The sequence below is a fragment of the Ambystoma mexicanum genome, chromosome 1q (assembly GCF_040938575.1).
Source record: "Ambystoma mexicanum isolate Mex_15411 chromosome 1q, UKY_AmexF1_1, whole genome shotgun sequence".
Lineage (NCBI taxonomy): Eukaryota > Metazoa > Chordata > Amphibia > Caudata > Ambystomatidae > Ambystoma > Ambystoma mexicanum.
In genome coordinates, this window is record NC_090922.1 from 1,124,490,680 (window position 1) to 1,124,509,183 (window position 18,504).

At 45.7% G+C, this 18,504-nt stretch overlaps 1 protein-coding gene across 1 annotated transcript in view; it reads left to right on the forward strand.

Annotated features, from left to right (window-relative positions):
- Positions 1 to 18,504, forward strand: part of SLC25A24 (solute carrier family 25 member 24) — a 220,045-nt gene that overhangs the window by 78,828 nt on the left and 122,713 nt on the right. The window contains exon 4 of the mRNA XM_069641872.1: positions 15,948 to 16,059. Within this exon, the coding sequence (XP_069497973.1) occupies positions 15,948 to 16,059 (112 nt within the window). The remainder of the gene's footprint in view (positions 1 to 15,947; positions 16,060 to 18,504) is intronic.

The window sequence follows — 18,504 nt, forward strand, 5'->3', positions numbered from 1 at the left end:
GATCTTCACCGACAACACCACCACCATGTTTTACATCAGGAAACAGGGCGGAACCAGGTCCCCAGCACTGTCCAAGGAGGCGCAGGACCTGTGGCATTGGGCCGTCGCCCAAAGGATGTTTCTGGTGCCGTTTCATCTGGCAGGGATAAAAAACACCATCGCCGACTCACTCAGCAGGGAGCTGCGCTCGTGCCACGAGTGGGAACTACGGCAGGATCTAGTGGATCGCCTCTTCCGACGGTGGGGCACACCCCAGATCGACCTGTTCGCGACGGCGACTAACTCCAAGTGCCAGAGGTTCGCCAGCAGGTTTCCCCAGGCGAGGAGCATGGGCGATGCTTTCTCGTTCCCCTGGGAGGGCCTGTTCCTCTACGCGTTCCCTCCTTTGCCACTGCTAATCCGGCTCGTCAACCAGCTCAAGAGGTCACGGTGCAGGATGATCCTCGTCGCACCTGCGTGGCCGAGGCAGATATGGTTCCCGGACCTTCTGGACTTGTCAACGTCCCCGCCAATCAAGCTGCCGGTGGACGCGGATCTCCTCTCTAGGGAAGGAGGCGCCATCCTCCACCACGACCCGAAATCGCTGAACTTGCAGGCCTGGCTCCTGCAGCGCTAGAGTTTGGAGGATACGACATACCGGCCGACTGCAGAGAGGTTCTTGCAAAGGCCAGGGCGTCCTCGACTCTTAAATGCTACGGACACAAATGGAAGAGGTTCTCTGTCTGGTGCCACGCACAGAAGATTAACCCTCTACGGATTACGGCTCCCCAGGTACTGCTGTACCTGCTGACGCTGGCCAAAGCTGGACTGGCACACGCGTCCATCAAGATTCATCTTGCTGCGATATCCCGATACACCAGAACCACGGGGCGGACGTCCTTGTGGTCTCTTCGTCTGGTGAAAGAGTTCATGAAGGGACTGTTCAGATCGTTCCCGCCGGTGAAGGCTCCGGCCCCGGCGTGGGAGCTCAACGTGGTGCTGACCAAGCTCATGGGACCTCCGTTCGAGCCTCTGCACTCGGCCCCGTTGAAGTTTCTGTCGTGGAAAACAGCGTTTCTTGTGGCCATCACCTCTGCACGACGGGTGGGAGAGATCCAGGCCCTTTCCTGCAAGGCCCCGTACTTGACTTTTCACGACACGAGGGTAGTGCTCAGGACGCACCCCTCCTTCATGCCCAAGGTACCGTCGGACTTCCATCTCAACGAACCCTTGGTGTTGCCTGTGTTCTTCCCGTCGCCTTCGTCGCCGGCTGAGAGGACTTTGCACTCGCTGGATGTGGCTAGAGCGCTGAAGTTCTACGTGGACCGCACAAAGTGTTTTCGGAAGACGTCACAACTCTTTGTGAACTTTGGACCTGTCAATCAGGGGAAGGCTCTCTCGAAGGCTTCCATTTCCAGATGACTCTCCGGCTGTAGCATGTACTGTCATCGGTTGGCAAACCGACCGCTGCCTGGCCGTCCGAGAGCCCATTCCACCAGAGCGATCGCAGCTACCACGGCGTTCCTTTCTGGTGTGCCCCTGCTGGACATATGTAGGGCTGCTACGTGGAGGTCGACGCACACCTTCACGAAATTCTACTGCGTCGATCGGGATTCCAGGGAGGAGTCCAGGGTCGGCCAAGCAGTGCTGCGCAACCTGTTCGCCTGAGGTGAGCCTGGTGAGGAGGTAAGATGCTTAATGTTGAGTTTGATGTACTGCTTAATGTTGAGCCTTTGCCACCTCCCGTGGTTGTGCATGTGTGTACTGCTATGTATTCTTTATTCATGAGCATGTGTATCCATGCCAGACCCCATGCTGGAGAAGGAACAGGTTACTTACCTGTAACTGTTGTTCTCCAGCATGGGTCTGGCATGGATTCACATGCGAACCCTCCCGCCTACCCCTCTGCGGCTCTTCACTTGGTCATACTGCCACTTCACGTGCTTCCAAATCTGAAGATGGCTGCCAGAGGCGGTGCTTAGGTAGAGGGCAGTCATTGGCTGTGGTCAGTATGACGCAGAGACCAGTGATTGGTTACTACTACGAAAGACAGATCAGAAACGAAACTGATACTGGTTTTTTCTTTACCGAGGATTCCCAGCCTGACGACGGGGAATATTCATGAGCATGTGAATCCATGCCAGACCCATGCTGGAGAACAACAGTTACAGGTAAGTAACTTGTTCCTAACTTACTATTGAAAATTGTGAAAAATATTAAAATAACAGAATGGTTAATGTCTTTTCTGGCTGCACGGGTGAAGAGGCGCCAGAACTGCGTAACATGTTCTGGACAGAAATGGCAAGAAATGTGATTTTACACAAAATGTATTTCCGCTATAAGTGTGAAACTTTATACACTTATTCCCATGTTAAACACGCAAAATGGTAGAAATGTGCTTAAAAATTGGACATTGTGTTCCTAGTGCAAAAGGCAAAATTCTGTGAAAAGCGGACGGCTATGGGGTTTTGAGGAATAGCTGCTATGTAAAATATATAATCTGTATGTGATTTTTAGAGAGGTGGCACATGTGGAAATATGTATTTTGCCAAAAGTAGATTGTGTTCCAGGGGCTAGGGGTGGATTCTCAGCCTCATAAAACCACACCATAAAGATGACTCTGTTTCTCTCCTCCTATCAAGGCAGAGAGAAGACTCTGACCCAATCACCTTTCAAAGGGGCAAGCTTAGGATAAACCAGCCCACACTCCCCCTTTATGATGGAATTTCATAGCATAAATAGAGATGGCTCACCAGACAGATTCACTCACTATCCTGATGCTGGCGGAGCACCCTGCTTCAGAACTCTACATCTTCCTTGCACCTGACTCCAGAAACTTGACAAAGCAAAAGGCCCATTTCATAGCTGAACCATTCTCAGCTAGGCCTCAAATTCCAGAACAGAACCCCACAAGCAAAAGGGGAAGCATCATAATGCAGCTGGGCTGTGCTGTTACTGCTTACCTGCTGAAATAACTATCCTCAGAACCAAGATGGGCAGAGCCAGTCCAGTCCTGTGCCATGCTGTGACCAGAGTGCATTGCAGATCCGATCCAGTCCTGTGCCGTGCTGTGACCTTGCTGATGCTGCCCAGTCCGATGTGCCCAGCCGTCTCTTCTAAACCAGATCCAATCCCTTGACCAGAACTGACGGTTCCCTTTTAAAAACTTATCCAGTGAGTATAAATAGGAAAATTGTGTCACTAGCATATGTACTTTGCATAGTCTTATCCCTATCTTTAGAATAAAGAACTTTTAGACAAAAATAAATAAGGATTTCAGTTGTGCACTACATGCTAGGCATTGTCTTGGGCGTGTGCCGGATTGAAATCAGTTACACATCCAACAAATGCAGAACGTCTGCAGATTTGATGCTGCACCTTGTATGAAAGTCTGAAAGCCAGGGTCATTAAAGGTCAATAGTGTACTGTACAGCTGGGAATCCTTTTATTAAAGGGGTAGTATGTCTAATCTTAAGGACTTGCAGGAGGAGAGAGTGACGTACTCCCCAGAGTATTGAGATCATGATATACAATGACTGAGCCGTGACAAAAGAGGGTTTTTTAAAAAGCTGAGTCATAATGACGGATGTTTCAGATGAAGAGATGTTCACAAAAAGATTGGAGTTTAAAAGTATCACAGAGAGCAGAAGCATGAAAGCAGGATCCTATTGCAGCAGTCTCCGCATGCACCATCAGAGGTTTCCCCTCTAAACTGAGTCCATTGTCACTTATTACAAAATCAGGAAACCCTTCCTTCCAGAAGACTCATTATTATAATTGGTTATTTATAACACACCTCATACCCAGTATAGCCTTTGGTTGAATGTAGAATATACAGTGCAGCTCACACATCAAACTCTGTGTGAGTCTTCCTTCACTGTTCTTTAGAGTGGGGGGGGCTGACTATCGTGATACAATGGTCCTGATTCATGGAAGTATTTTAGAATGGCACAATCCCATAGGAAAACGTTCCATGAATCAGCCCCAATGTGTATTATAAATAGGGGCTTGTCCTGGAAGCGCAGCGGGAGCGACCTTGTATGCCCAAGTCAGTCTGCACCCATCCATGCCTCGGGCGGGCAATGGGGGGGGTAACGTATCCTCTTTACCAGCACATCTGTTTATGTGCAAGTGTGCTTCTATGTCATGAGAGGTCATGCTGCATTTGTCTCCACCAAATACCCAATGGCCTCCAGGCTTTATTTTGGAATCGTCAGTAAGTGCCAGTCTGCTGTTTTTCAAACCTTATGAGCTGAAACGTTTGCTGTTGATGCATGTTGCTTGTTGGCCCATGCTGCTGCTTGTTTTGACCTTCTACAAGATGTTGTTCCTGATTTGGGGGGTCGGGGGTGTGTGTGTGTGTGTGTGTGTGTGGTCAGTCAGTCAGCCTCTTCGGCCCATCTGTGGCTCTAATGCTCCCTGATGGCTACGTTGTTATCGTGCTTCAGACCACTGCGGGGAGTGTTGTTGCTTTGATTATTTTTTTTTTTTTTTTAAATCTACATTTATATCCACTGCTATTCCACTCTCCTTTGGCCTGTGTTTTATCTGCCTCTAAATCTGTCCACCTCTTGATTATCAGCCTATTCGCTCTGACCCAGCTTTTGCCGAGTCTGTTGCTAGTTTTCAGATGCAGCACCCCAATATGTTAGTGCTTGGAGATTTTAACTTTAAATCCAATGACCCGGCTGACAGAGCTGCATCCCAGTTTATCACTGTAATGGCAGATTTGGGCCGGGTACTCGTCAACTGGCTGGATTTTCTTTTTTTCTCTCAGGAGACCGGACCCATGAAAGCCCCGGTTTTTAGGGTGTCCTTGTCTGATGATTTTGTAGTACCTTTTGCTTTGGCATTTAAAGACCTTGCTTCCTTAACGCAGCTCTTTACCACTACAGCAGCTTTTTATTAGCTCTGCTGAAAAGTATAAGAACCAGTGGCCACCAGTCAGAGCCTTGGTTCAATGAGGATTTGAAATAGTTGCACCCGAAGCGCTGACGAGCAGAACATAAATTATGCTTTTCATATGCTTTAAGTGATAGGGTAATGCTCTCTTACAGCTACTTATAACAAATCTATTTTGGATGCTGAGCATAACTTTTTTACTAATCGTATTGAAAATTCTCTTAATCATCCAAAAAGAGCTTTTCAATATTGTGCGCTCTTAGTCTTCTAATTCATCATCTCAAGATTCCACTCGCCCATCTCAGGAGTTTTGTGATTTGCTGGCTAATTTTGGGAGAAAGGATAGAAATTGTGGATATCCGGGATGACCTTGTGTGATCTGGCCTAAAGAAAGTCACATTGCTGTCAATATGCCAGCTTCTAACTTGAATCATGCTTTCCCTCTTTTACGTCCACGCACATTGTCTGTGCAACTGATGAAACCAGCCTGACCTATTGATGCTATTTCATTGAATATCTGTAAAGAGATTATGCTGTCTATTGCTTCAGCCATTAATCATTCCTTGCTCTCTGGGAGAGGTCCCTGCAGCACTCGAACACGCCCTGATTATTCTTCTACTCAAGAATCCCTCACTGGAGCCTGTGAGGGGGCAACACATGAGGCAGACACAAAGTTGCAGTATTCTCATTGTCAGACATTTTATTTAACAGAAATGGCCCTATCCTAAGGAACGGGCGTTCCCTGTTTAAGGAACTAAAATTAAGAATCAGCCTGTGTTAGTAGTTAGTAACTTAGAAACCGTCCTTGTGTCCAACATTTTCTAAACTGACCCTCACTAGAAACAAAGTAAGAGTGCAAGGAAATGTCTCTGAAGTAGGTTTAGTGAAAAGTGTTCATAATCGAAACATAAAGATAAATCCAAGGTTTTCCAATGGGAAATCCTTGAAACCAGAGGATAGTTACTTTCCCCTGGATTTGTAGGCAGAATGTAGAAGTGTCTCTTACAGCTTCTCTGTATCACAAGAGTGCTTCTTTATTCAACAATTCCTTGAGGGTTTTACATAAATCCATCAATGCCTTTGTAGCGAAAAGAGTTTCACTTGAACAATGTCTCTCTATATTGGATTCCTGAAGTTCTCGTTCTGTAAACTTCAAGGTTTGGCTGGTGTACTTTCCAGATTCTCTGGTGTAATTCCTTGCAAGTTATTTTGTGTCACTGTTGAACTTTTCTTTACAATTTCTGGTGGATTGCCTCGTATACTCCTCTGCCAGGAATCCTCTCATGCGACTCTTCAGATTCCCTGGTATACTTCCCTGCCAGGTATCTTGCCACAATGTTAGTCTTTTCACAACATGGGATTGCCTGGGATACTCCCCTGCCAGTCTTTTTCTGAGGGTATTACAGATCCCCGGGTATACTCCCTTGCCAGGTATCTTTCCCCCTAAAATGTCAGCTTCATGGTGCCTTCTCTTTACCAGGACTTCTTTATTGGTTTCATTGTTACTTTCAATGTAGCTCATCAGCATCTACTTTGTTCTGTCCAAAGTAATTACTTAGGGTAACACTTTATTTATTTTATTTATTCGCCTTTGTAGGGCGCGCTTGCAGCTAGGAAGGCATCGAGGCGCTGTTACAGAATATACACCAGACTTGAAATTGACAGGCAGGAGCCCAGTGGTATCATGGTTACACAGTAGCAAGCAGAAATACAGGAAATTACTGATACAGATTGATATATCTGACAAAGAGTCTGGTTTTGATGGCCTTGCAGAAGGCTGGGTGTGACTCGATGAGTCTTCGATGAGGTGGCAGTGCGTTCCAGTGCATGGCTGCTAGTGTGGGCGGAAGCTGGAGCCACCAGCACGCACCTTTCGGGAAGTGGGCGTGACAATCGTGTTGGCATAGCAAGATCTTAGGGGTCTGGTGGCAGTGTGCTTGGTGATTCTGTTGGTCAGGTAGAGGGGGGCGAGTTCATGAAGGCATTTGTGGGTGAGGGCAAGAGTTTTGAAGATAATTCTCTCTTTGACAGGGAGCCAGTGAGCTTGCCTTCTGATTTCGGAGATATGGACTCTTCTTGCGGTGCCTGTAGCTGCTCTCAGTGCATTGTTTTGAACTAGCTGCAGTTTGGCCAGGTTGCTTGTTTTAGCTCTCCCCTACATTGGCATCTCATGCATATGCAGTTATTCAGGTTTCGTTGCTGCACTTTGTCTTGTCGGTATTCAAATCTTCTTCCTCTTAATCATTGACTTGTGTGAAAAACCTGAGGGTTTTTTCCCTTCCCACTCCCGGGGGATCCTCTAAACAGGTGGCCAGGGGAGGGCCATCGCTTTTGGATCCCAACCCTGTGGGCGGACTAGCGGGGAGGATCACCTGGGTGGAGCGTCCTCTGCGATTGGGGAGGGATTACCCAAAGGTGAGACATGGTATCCCCCTTTTCAAACACCCACCTAGCCGACATTTCCTCAGCCTATATGGCTTACTGTTCCCCAGACACTCACTTTCCCGATTCCTTTGATGAAAGGACTGAGATGAGGAAGAGGAACATTTCACCAGTAATACTCTTCCTTTCCAAACCACTACGGTGCAATTAAAATGAAGAAACTACATCCAGAGGCACTCTATTTTCATGTATGTCCCATTAACCGGGTCAGGTGAAGTCTGGGACTGGGTCGAAGATTGTATCCACCCGCAGCCTGTTAATAGTCCACAGGTGTATAAAAGGAATAGCTGCAAGAAACAGAATGAACAAGTTGGAGCCTGAGTCAGAGAGCAAGTTGACGGGCAACTGGGAAAGCCTGAGCACCCTTGGATCTGCTGTCGGAGAACGGAGCTACGAGGCGCTGAAAGCCTGTGGTTTGAGAAGGCTAGAGAGAGCGTGGCAAGGGAGCTTTGTCTCCAGGAAGCCTGAAAGGGATTGCGTGGTATGCTGATCTCTGAAGGGAAGCCCTTGAAGAGGTGCTTGTTCCCCTGGTCATACGAGACAGCCCATGAGTGTCTGAGGGGCAGGCGAGGAGCACCTGTCCGTGACAAGTTATTACTGCAAAAGCTACGATAAAGTAATCGCAACCAGCGAGTTCAAAGTGAGATGGGAGCCCGGTTGTGAAAGACACGAATTGCGAGAGATAATTTGTTGCAAGTGAAGGACAAATGTAGGATATAAGACACGCTGAAGAGAAGGCTTCAATTGTCCATTGTGAACTGTAATGTGAACGCGATCATGTGAAAGCCGTAGGAAACAGAGTAACGGAATGGTCACGTGTCTGTTTCCACGTTGTCGAAAGACTGTGTTGAAATTGAATCACTCTCTGAAAGTACAGGGGAGCTGTGTGAAGGTCGAATTAGGAGCACAATGGAAAGCATGATAGGAGAGCTCTCTGCGCGAGATATGAAGAGCGAGCTGAAACATCAACACAAGCTAAAGGGTGCCTGGGGCACGACCCTGTTTGTGAAATGTGATAAAAACGATGGAGTGCCATGGGCACGATCCCAAGCCAAGGTATCAGAGTGGTCCTGCACAGGGCTGAGTAAAACTGTGTGCTATCGAAAGTCTCTGATGTAAAGAGTTGTTAACAACTGTTGGGGAAGGGAACCCTGTTTTTGAACAATAGAATCTGATGTGACAAGAAACCATTGAACTGTCAAGTTGTTGGAATTGTAGGGGAAGGAAACCCCTGATGAAACCAGAGCAAGAGAGTCTTCTGAAAGCAAAATATTGTGAACTGTGAAATTCCTGAGAAGGTGACGAGAAGGGCTTTCAAGTCTGTGGAGAAAGAAAGCCTTTAGAAACCTGAAGGAACTTTGTGTGAACTATTTGCACCCCAAGTAGTTCATGCTTGGGGAAGGGAGTGGTGGGACAGCTCCAGTGCCATCCTGATATTATTTTGATCCGATCCTGTACAAATTATTGTTCTAGATGAAAGTGAGGGCATGCATAGGTTTGACACAGACATCTTTATTATTTTGACGGACAGACATTTGATTACCTTTTGACTTAGTTTAATGGGTGAGACTACTCCCATTTAGAAATGGGGCCAGTTAGGAAGTCTCCAACCCCTTTTCGAGTTAATCAAGGTTTTCCTTGTGTCTGTGTCTACCTTTTTGATACCATGCCTACCTCACACTTATTTGGTTTTTCCTGTGTTTAAATGGCCTTGGAGTATTGTCCAAAATATTCCTAGTTTGTCAGTATGCCCCGGGTGCCCAATGGCTCTGGGAGAATCACTGGTGATTTGTGGCATCTGTGACTTATGGCGTGCCTCTGCAGTGAAGCTTCCTCCCTGGATTGGCTTCCCAGGCGATGCAGGCATCTCTTCAGCGTTTCCTGCAGATCTGCATTTGATCGCCGGCTTCCTTCTGTAGCCTGGACCAGAGAATGCTCCTTCCCGACTCAACCGTTGCTCCAGCAGCCCTTCAGGAATGCCTGCTGTGCCACTTTTTCCTTCACGCCACGCCAGTGTCTCTAACAGTCGTTTGTGGTAGCGCATGAATGTCCCAGTCTTCCCCCTCCACGATTCTCTCCCATATTGCTTTGCTGGATACTGCACTTGCCATTTTTAAATGTCACAGGCAATTAAGTTTGAATGGAACAACTAGTTTGCACATTGGCCTTGGGACTGCTTAGTCTGCATTAACTCTTCCCTACTCTTCTTCGTCTCAGTACTTGAGGGTTTATGGGAGCTGAAGTCCATGAAGGCATCCAAAATTATTTTGAAAAACTTCACATACAGAAATGTCCGAAACGGAAGATGTTTTATGTGTGTTGTTAATGTTTGCAGTATAAATGGAGTTTTATCTAGAGCAACAATAAAGGAAGGCGTTTCTGATTTTCACAATAAGGGAAAATTGTGGGGTGACAACAAGCCATCAAGAACTTGGGTATTATAGGGTCTTCATCAGGGGAAGGGGGGGGTACTGCGTCTCATCCAATAGAATCATCCCCTCTCCCCAGTAGTTGTCCCCTTCTCAGCACCCCCATGATCCTCCCTCATATAACCAATCCCAGGGTCAGGATCGGGTATCGGCTGCCGTTCCCTGACCACAAGGCGAGGGGGTCCCTGCCAGGGAATTGGCGATGTCCATCGGATTCATCACAATCCGTTGATTTTTTGTCTTATATCTCTGCTCCCATTCTTGATGGAACTCCTGGAGGCCCTAATATATCCTTTGCTGAGTAGGTTTTGCGAAGACTCTTCTTTTTGATTTGTTCCATCAGGGATTTGCCCAGGTCCTGGCACTGAAAGTGTGCTCGTCTCTGTGGTAGACAACTTGACATGTCCAAGTGACCAGGACATCCGACAACCACAAGGGTGGAGTGGGGGCACTGATGTTATTAGATTTGTCAAGAGCCTTTTATATCCGCGACCACCCCACCCTGATTAGTGGTCTATTCAGGGCTGGCATCCCTGGAACAGTCCTTTTGTGGTTCTGCTCCTTTCTTTCTGATCATGTCCAGTCCTTATCCCTGCTACCTTTTTAGTTGGTCTTCTGCCACTTGACTTGTGGTATACCACCAGGGTCTGCCCTTTCCCAGAACCTTTTTAATATTTATATTCCGCATCTGGTTACACGTATCCATTTCCGCAGCCTCCGATGGTATTTGTGTGCGGATGATACGCAAATCATAGTATGAAAAAAATGTGCTTCCTCATGACAATGCTTCTCAGTTAAGAGATTCTCTGGGGGCTGTGGAAGGTTGTATGAGCGACAACTGGCTGAAGCTAATTGCTGACAAATCTGAGGTGATGCTGATGGGTTCAATGGCCTCTCTTAGGACCTCTTCCCGTTCCAGCCTCTTCGGTAAAAAACCTGGGTGTAAAATGATCTACATTTCTTTCTGTGGCTGCACAGATTAGTACAGTCTGTCAGTCTGGCCACCTCCATCAGAAGATCCTTATGAAAATCCTTTGTTTTCTTCCTCAGCGCCTCCGTGTTCCAGTGGTTGAGGCTCCGGTACTAAGTCCGATTGATTATCGCAATTCCTTGTACTTAGACCAGCCTGCTTATTTGATCCGATGACTGCAGATTCTTCAGAATTCTCCGGCTCGGTTGGCCACTGGCACGCCTTTTAGAGACCATCATATTTCTCCTTTTTTGGTTGTTCTTCTTTGGCTTCTTGTAGCTAAGCATGTCCGCTTTAAATCATTGTGCTTGGTCCATTGGGCTTTTTATGGGGTAGGAGCTGTGTATTTGCTGCTCAAATGTCACCCCTATGTCCCTTGTCATCACCTATGTTCAAAGGACCAACTTCTTATCCACGATTCTGATATGCTGGATTGGTGGGCAGACTTTTTCAGTTGTTGCTGTGAAGCTTTGGAACACCCCTCCGCTGGCTTTGCGGTCCATTAAAGACCATTTATTTCATCGTTCTCTGAAGAACCTTCTTTTTTTGAAAATGTGCTTCTTGGTTGACTCTCGTTCTTTTTATTTGCCCCAAGATGCACTTGGGCGAAAGTTGCGCTCTATAAAATAGATATAAAACAGATAACATAATTAGAACATTTTTTTTCTGCCTTCAGCAGCCTTTATTTGGCCTTTTTAAAGACTCTGCCCTTCCATTGGGATGACGTTGCCAATAATATACTTCGGGTAGCCCGTGCACATCTCAAGCCCCTCGCACATCCACACTTTACATAAATATATACATTACAGCAGTCTCCACCCATCTATCATCCCCTTGCATGTTTTCTAATGCTCCACCATATTTTACTACAACACATCTCTTCTTATATCACTCCTTATTCCGGTCAATGCATCCTAAGCAAACTAAGGTTCTGCTGTCCCTGGGTTGGACTCGATTAACCTTAACTCGGACATGGTTTGTGTTTTTAAGAGTACTACTTTGGTGAGTTGGGCGTAGTATACCAAAATCCTAATGATAAACTAACATCCAGAGACAAATGTATTGGTGGGGAGATTTATGGTTGAGACTTTTGATCGAGCAAGGCAAAATGGTATAGAGATTAAGGCAGTGGAGGATTAGGACATCACCAAATGGGTTGCCTGGAGTGTCGCCTTTTTGTCGCATGAGAGTTGGAGAACTGAATACCAGGCTGAACCCAGCTTTTGTAAGTTCTTCGATGAGAAAGGTTACATCTTGGGATGTCAAAAGGCAAATTATAGAGGGTCAAACTAAGTACAGGTGAAGTGTGGAAATGACAAATCAGATATTGACCAAACGATTCAACCCGGCGGCTAGGTGAGAATATAAAAAGCTGTATCAAATACTTTAAGTGCACTTGGACGAAAAGGTTTGAGATTGGAACTAGGAGGTGGGGATTGTGCATACTCCCCTGCAAGACCCTAAACTATCAAAAGTAGTTCATGAAAACGTTTAAATATTCTTAAGTCCACAAAGAAGCCAAAGACAATATTAGGTCAAAACTGTTTTTATTTAACACAAAAGCTCCTCGCCTGGGCTAAACCAAAGGTGTCCTCACCGTCTCTTCTCAAAGGTTACAGCAGTTTGAAGTCTGCATCATAAAGTTCCCTGCAAATCAGCACCCGCGTGGTCCAGTGGTGAAAGATTAGTCTTTTCAGCCACACAGTCTAGTTTTGAGTTTTTAAAAACAAAATGTAATGCACCAGAGAAATAAACAGACTGAGACTCAAACCCAGGTCACATGGCTGTAAGGCTAACCCTTCAACATTGGACCACACAAGTTCCTGGCAATCATATGGCTGTTTGCTGTATTGTCGTATAGCCTAGCAAACAGCCCTGTGAATTGAATTAGACCACACAAGTCCCTTTGAAAGTGTTATTTCCTTAGCTACTATCACAGTGCTGTTTGCTGTGTTGTAAAATAACTCCACAAACAGCACTGTGATTTCCGGGTTCCTGGTGCATCAAATATTCTTTGATGCCCCCAGAAAAATACACATGCTGGGACTCGAACATGGGTCGCGTGGCTGAAAAGGCTAACTGGACCATGCAAGAACCTTTCAAAGACCAAGGCAATCACACCCTGTTTAACTGAATAAACATGTTTGTCTCATTCATAGGACTGCACAGCCCTATGCATGCTATACTAATACAGCAAACTTTTCAGCAGAATTATTTATTAGTATAGCATGCATAGGGCTGTGCAGTCCTATGAACGTGTCTGTTTGAATTCACTCACCCTAACAGCAATAACAAGCACAAGTTCCCTGGAGGGGGCTTTACACTGTCTACAAAAGGGATCCTGCATAGTTTAAAATAGCTATTTTTTTCAAGCACATTTGTGGCTTACTTTATTTTCCAAAAGAGCTGTTTACTTTTTTGTATGGGCAATATATAATGTAGTTTTAAGCAATAATGTTCAGAGAACATCCCCTTTAATGCCATGTCACCGGTGTTTGCCTTACTCTGTTTCACAGGCAAGGTTTAGAGGTCCTCATCACGTCCCTCTCTTGGGATCCAGATTTATCCCTTTCTACATCTCCTCCTTTTGTCCCACTGCAGCCTGACGCCCTTCAGGGTCTCATTGCTACCCTCTGATTTTAGCCACATGTTCCCTTTTCTTTTCTAAAAGGAAATTGAACATAGTATGCACACCAAAGTATAGAAAAATTCTTATGATGCTAATAGATATTTAGTGAGGTGCAGAGGAGAAAGACACTGCCTTGACACTAGGTAGTGGTACATAACAAGAAAAAGAAAGTGTCCACGGGCTGTGGAACACTCGCGTCCCCTGCACACACAGGTTATTGCCAATAGCATTCAGTAATTCACAAAGTCTAGATCATGTTCTCAGGGAGAATGTTCTATTTCAACCTCTACACAATGACTTCCATCCTTTTGGTATTGTACACCAATCTCCATCTGATGATCTTTTCCAACCTTTAATTTACTCTCTTGAATCTGCTCTCGGGTGACCCTTCTCTCGCTTGTCCCTCCAAACCGTCTCCTTCAAGTTGTCAACTTGCTTAACATATCTACAGCAACCTCCTTCACCAAACAACCACACCTGTCCCTGAGGGTGGCCTTTTTGATTCTTTGTAGGCTCCTCACTGTTTTAATCAAGTTTTTGGTCTATGCACCTGTGTGATGATTGGGCCCCTGAGACTAGTGCATCTTGATTTCTGTAATTATGACTTGTTATATAGGACTTTCTTCCAAGCGCTGTACATGGAGTATTTTTACACACAATTATTATCACCCTACTGAAGTTGGTACTCCATTTCAAATCTGCTTGATTTTTGCATTGAGATCATGTGTATTTGCTTTGTGTATTGGCTATGCTGTGAGGCAGACATACCATGGCTTAATGAAGCTGTTCCACGTTCTTGGATTACCTGTTTTCATCTGTCTGCACATGCGTAGGGCAGCCATGTCTGCTGTGGGACGATGGGTAGGTTTTGCAAGTGCTTCAGACTGATCACAACAGTTTCAGGGGAAGCAGGACCCTGAATTCCACCAAACCTGCCTTGGTGTGGGTGTACACTCTACTGTTTGTGCGTACCTGTGTAATACCCTTAAGGGGCTCTGGAGTATCTTTTTACAGCACATGTCTGCCTGCCTGCCAATGACGGGGGACTAAGTTGGGGTAACTAGAGGATCATCTCCATTTCGACCCTGGGTCATTCATTCACTAGCACAGGGAGGTTTCCTTGGTCACCATACTAGCTGTCCCAAGAGTAAGACAGGGATTTTTGTCACAAGTCTTAAAGGTGTGTGAAGGGCCCAGGAGCATTGTGCACACTTTTTAAATGTTGTTTTAGGAACTTGCAGGGATGCCATTAGAAATACAAAAATACTATTTCTAACTGGGTCCAGGTGTGTTGTTATTCAAATCAAAATATAGATTCCTACAGAGGTTGGCCTTTCCCTGCATGCCCTTAATTTTTATTTTCACAAATGTTTTGTTTAATGAATGAATATCCGATGGATGTATATTAATAATTATAGCAATATGCTTGTGAAAAAGAAAGAAACTATACTGGTAACTTAAATGATATGGTTTGTGTTAATCAGCACAGAAGAAATGCGAGGGGGAGGGAAGAATCCAGGAGAGCGAATAAGTAAAGAGATGGAAGAAGAGACCATATTCGCAGTAATATCTTTTCCATTTACAATGTGTCTGGTGCCCTCCACGCAGAACCCTAAATAATAATATAATAAACGTTTCTTAAAACATAGCATTATGTTTATTATTATTATTATTATTTTGGGTGATATAAGGGAAGGCCTATCCACCATGGCTCTCTATCAGATCCTTTGAAAAGACATGTAATCTTTCATGTAAACACACATGTTTTTATATTCTTTAGGAGACTCCATGGGTGAGCAGCTTTGTGCAAGGATTTGGGGCTTCTGTACATTAGGATTGGTTCCAGTGTGAGGTGGTATGCAAAAATGAAAATAGACTCTTCAAACTAGTTGTGTCAAATACAAAAATACTGTAAAGGCGATCTCAAGTTGGACTCAAAAGAACGCTGAGTGTCGATGGAAGTTCAATCATTGATGTACCTACTCCTTCCAGTCTCCAAATATTACAAATGGAACAACCCCAATATTAGCCATACTAATACATCAAGCAAAAAGTAGTAGACCTCACCCTTTTGCTCTATAAAACGCTTTCAACCAGGTTTTTAAAAACCATTTGAAAAACGGTTCATGAAACAAAAAACTCTACAGTAAACTTGAATGTCCTTTCTTTGACAAGGTACATTAGAGACTGTTTGGAAAGGCAAGCTATTGTAATCTTTAATGTCGGAATGGCAATTGCTCTGAATTGATGTTGACCAATGCCTTCACAATTTAAGTGTTCATTGTTCCAAAACTTCTTAATGCAATGTACTCCCATTGTGTGCATTTACATCTTCTTTCTTACAAATGGGCAAGCTGCCGAAGTTATATGCAAACTCCAGGAAGGAGGGTCCTGTGTTGTGCAGAAGGTTTTCAAAACATAATGTGTGCCACCCTAGCATAGTCCTCTCATATTCAAGGTGCTATGTTGCAATGCCCCAACCTCTTGGCAAGCACATGGATTGAGGTTTTGGGAACTTTAGCAACTGGAGAATCATTGCTCTAAATTTCCACATGAGCTGCATTTCAGTGTCTTAATGGGCTCATTTCTGTTTCAGCATGGATGCTGATGGGACGATGTCTGTCGATTGGCACGAATGGCGAAACCACTTTTTGTTTAACACCGCCACAGACATTCAGGAAATTATCAGATTTTGGAAACATTCGACCGTGAGTATGGCTTAAAAATCCAGTAGCCTTCTATGATTTTGTAAGTGTTGCTTGGTTGGATAATGAATGTTTATCCAGCTTGGGATCCCCCCCAGATTCTTAAGCCTTTGAAAAACTCCCCACTGATAGGGCAGGCAAACCTTTGTTCGAGGTAAGTAGTCTTTCCATTGTCTACATCTTGCTTTTGAATTTAGACACTACAAATGGCAACTTTAAAGTTTACTAGGTTAATCATTATCCTTTTTCATCATATTTTTTGTTCAGCTCTCTTTCATCAAAGTTTTTACATTACAGGCCTTCTAACTCATAGTTCGTTGTCACAGTCCGTCTCCTTTGTTACAGTAGTCCTTGTTTGTCTTAGTCCTTCCCGCTTGTCTTGGGCCTTGTCCTTCTCCTTTGGCCTTGTCCTTCTTTGTCACAGTACACTTTTGTCACAGGCATTCTACATCGTAGCCCTTTGTCCCTGGACCTTCTGCTTTGTCCCTGGACCTTCTGGTTTGTCTCAGTTCTTTTTTGTCACAGGCACTCTACGTCCTAGCCCTTTGTCACAGTCCTTCCCCTTTGCCACAGCCCTCCTTTGTCCCAGTTCTTCTTTGTCCTTCTTTTAACCTTCCTTGTCCCAGTCCAACTGTGTCATAGTCCTTACGTCATAGTCCAACTGTGTCCTTGTCCTCCTGCGTCCCTCCTAGCCCTCCTACGTCCTAGTCCTCCTTTGTCACAGGCATTCTATGTTCTAGCCCTTTGTCACAGTTGTTAGGGAGAATTCTCTGTTTAGGCTGAATTTCCTAACCTAGTGAGTCCCCCAGCAGCTTTGCTGGATTTCTGGAGTTTGTTTTTTTCCAACCTGCCAAGAGTGAGACTCTCTTTTCTCCCACTCTTGGACATGAATGTGTGTAATTCCTTTGAATGTCAGTGTGTTCTATGGGCTATGGGGTCTTTTACTCCATAGGGTCTCATATGTTTTTCTATGTGTGTTACACCGCACCCTACGTGCCGTAACACTGGGGCGTCCTAGCGGACCCCCACCATAGACTCCATACCGGGGACTGACTACTGTCTCCCCGGGCATGTAAAGTCACCATTGGCTTTACTAGACCTAAATTAACTAACAGAACTAGTACAAACCATCTTATTGTGGACGTACTAGTAGGGGTAATTTGATTACTCCTGGATCTGTTATTCGAAGGGGCACTGTCCCGTCCCCCCTCGTCGAGTTTTGGCTAGTGGCAGTGGAAACTACTTGTTAGGTTCGACCCCGAACATAACCCTATGGGATTCGTCCCATTGTTAGAGATTGATACTTTTTCTCGTTAATCTCTAACGTACCACCGGTCTACTTATCTTAAATAAGTTTATCGGATGGTATTTTCTGCCAGAACCCGGTTTTTAAAATGGCGTCTGTGTTCGTCTCTGTGACTCCTAAACCAAAGGTTGAGCCCTTTGTTCCACTTTTGGCGGGCCTCTGTACAGAGACCCTCCAAAGTGGTGCCATTCTGTCTGGGTTACCACAGGGGTGTGGGAGGGGGTTTAGGCACCCTGGACCGAGTTGCCTTGCCAACTCCGGTCGCACTCTGGTGTGATTGGCCCAAGTGGTGAGCCTCCCCGCTCACCACTTAGCGTGTGTTGATTGACAGCTAGGCTGAATGAATGGGGGTTTTCTGCATAAAAGCAGGGCTTTTGGGACTGGATCTTCAGAAGTCACCACAGGACCTAAGAATCCGACGAGGGTAACGCTGAGCCGACCTGCACGACGACACTCCCGGTGGAGCCCTGCGGAACCGACTCACCACTTCCCGACGACAGAGGAGATCTCCCTGCCGGAGAGTCTCTTCCCCTGACTGGTGGGAACAACCAGTCCCCTTTGCTTTTTCTTCGCCTCAGGACGCAGTGGTCGAATTGCCCGTGCAGAGCACCTCGGCAACCGGATAGCCACTACCCCTGTACCGCGACCAAAAGGTGGTGCCTTGTGACGGAGCACTCCGCGGCAGGTCTCTTCTCTGGTGGTGCACCGGACTTCACTTTTCTTCGACGACATCATCTCTACTCTTGGCAAAGACCCGACGTGCATCCACCACCAGGAACAACTGCCCCCGCCGGAGCTGTCTCTCCACAAACAAGGTACCGTGTCCGCCTGGCTTCCCTTTCGATCGGTTCGAGTGAGGTGTCTTAATCCTCTCCTTTCCGTTGGGTCGCCTCCAAGCTTTCTCACGTATTATTCTGAACTGGTTCAATCTGCCGATAACAATTTGCTATAAAGACTGGAACGCATTTCCACTAAGAGACTTTTTGGGACATATCGCCTTGCCTCTCTCCGAGTGGGCCTGGCCTCTGAACTTTATGATCTATTGTGGTTCTTGCCTTCTTGCCTTGCATTTTTTCCGTGAAAGTATTGAACTGTGTTGATTTCGTAAACTGCTTATTTTCTCTCCCGTCCTAACTAATATT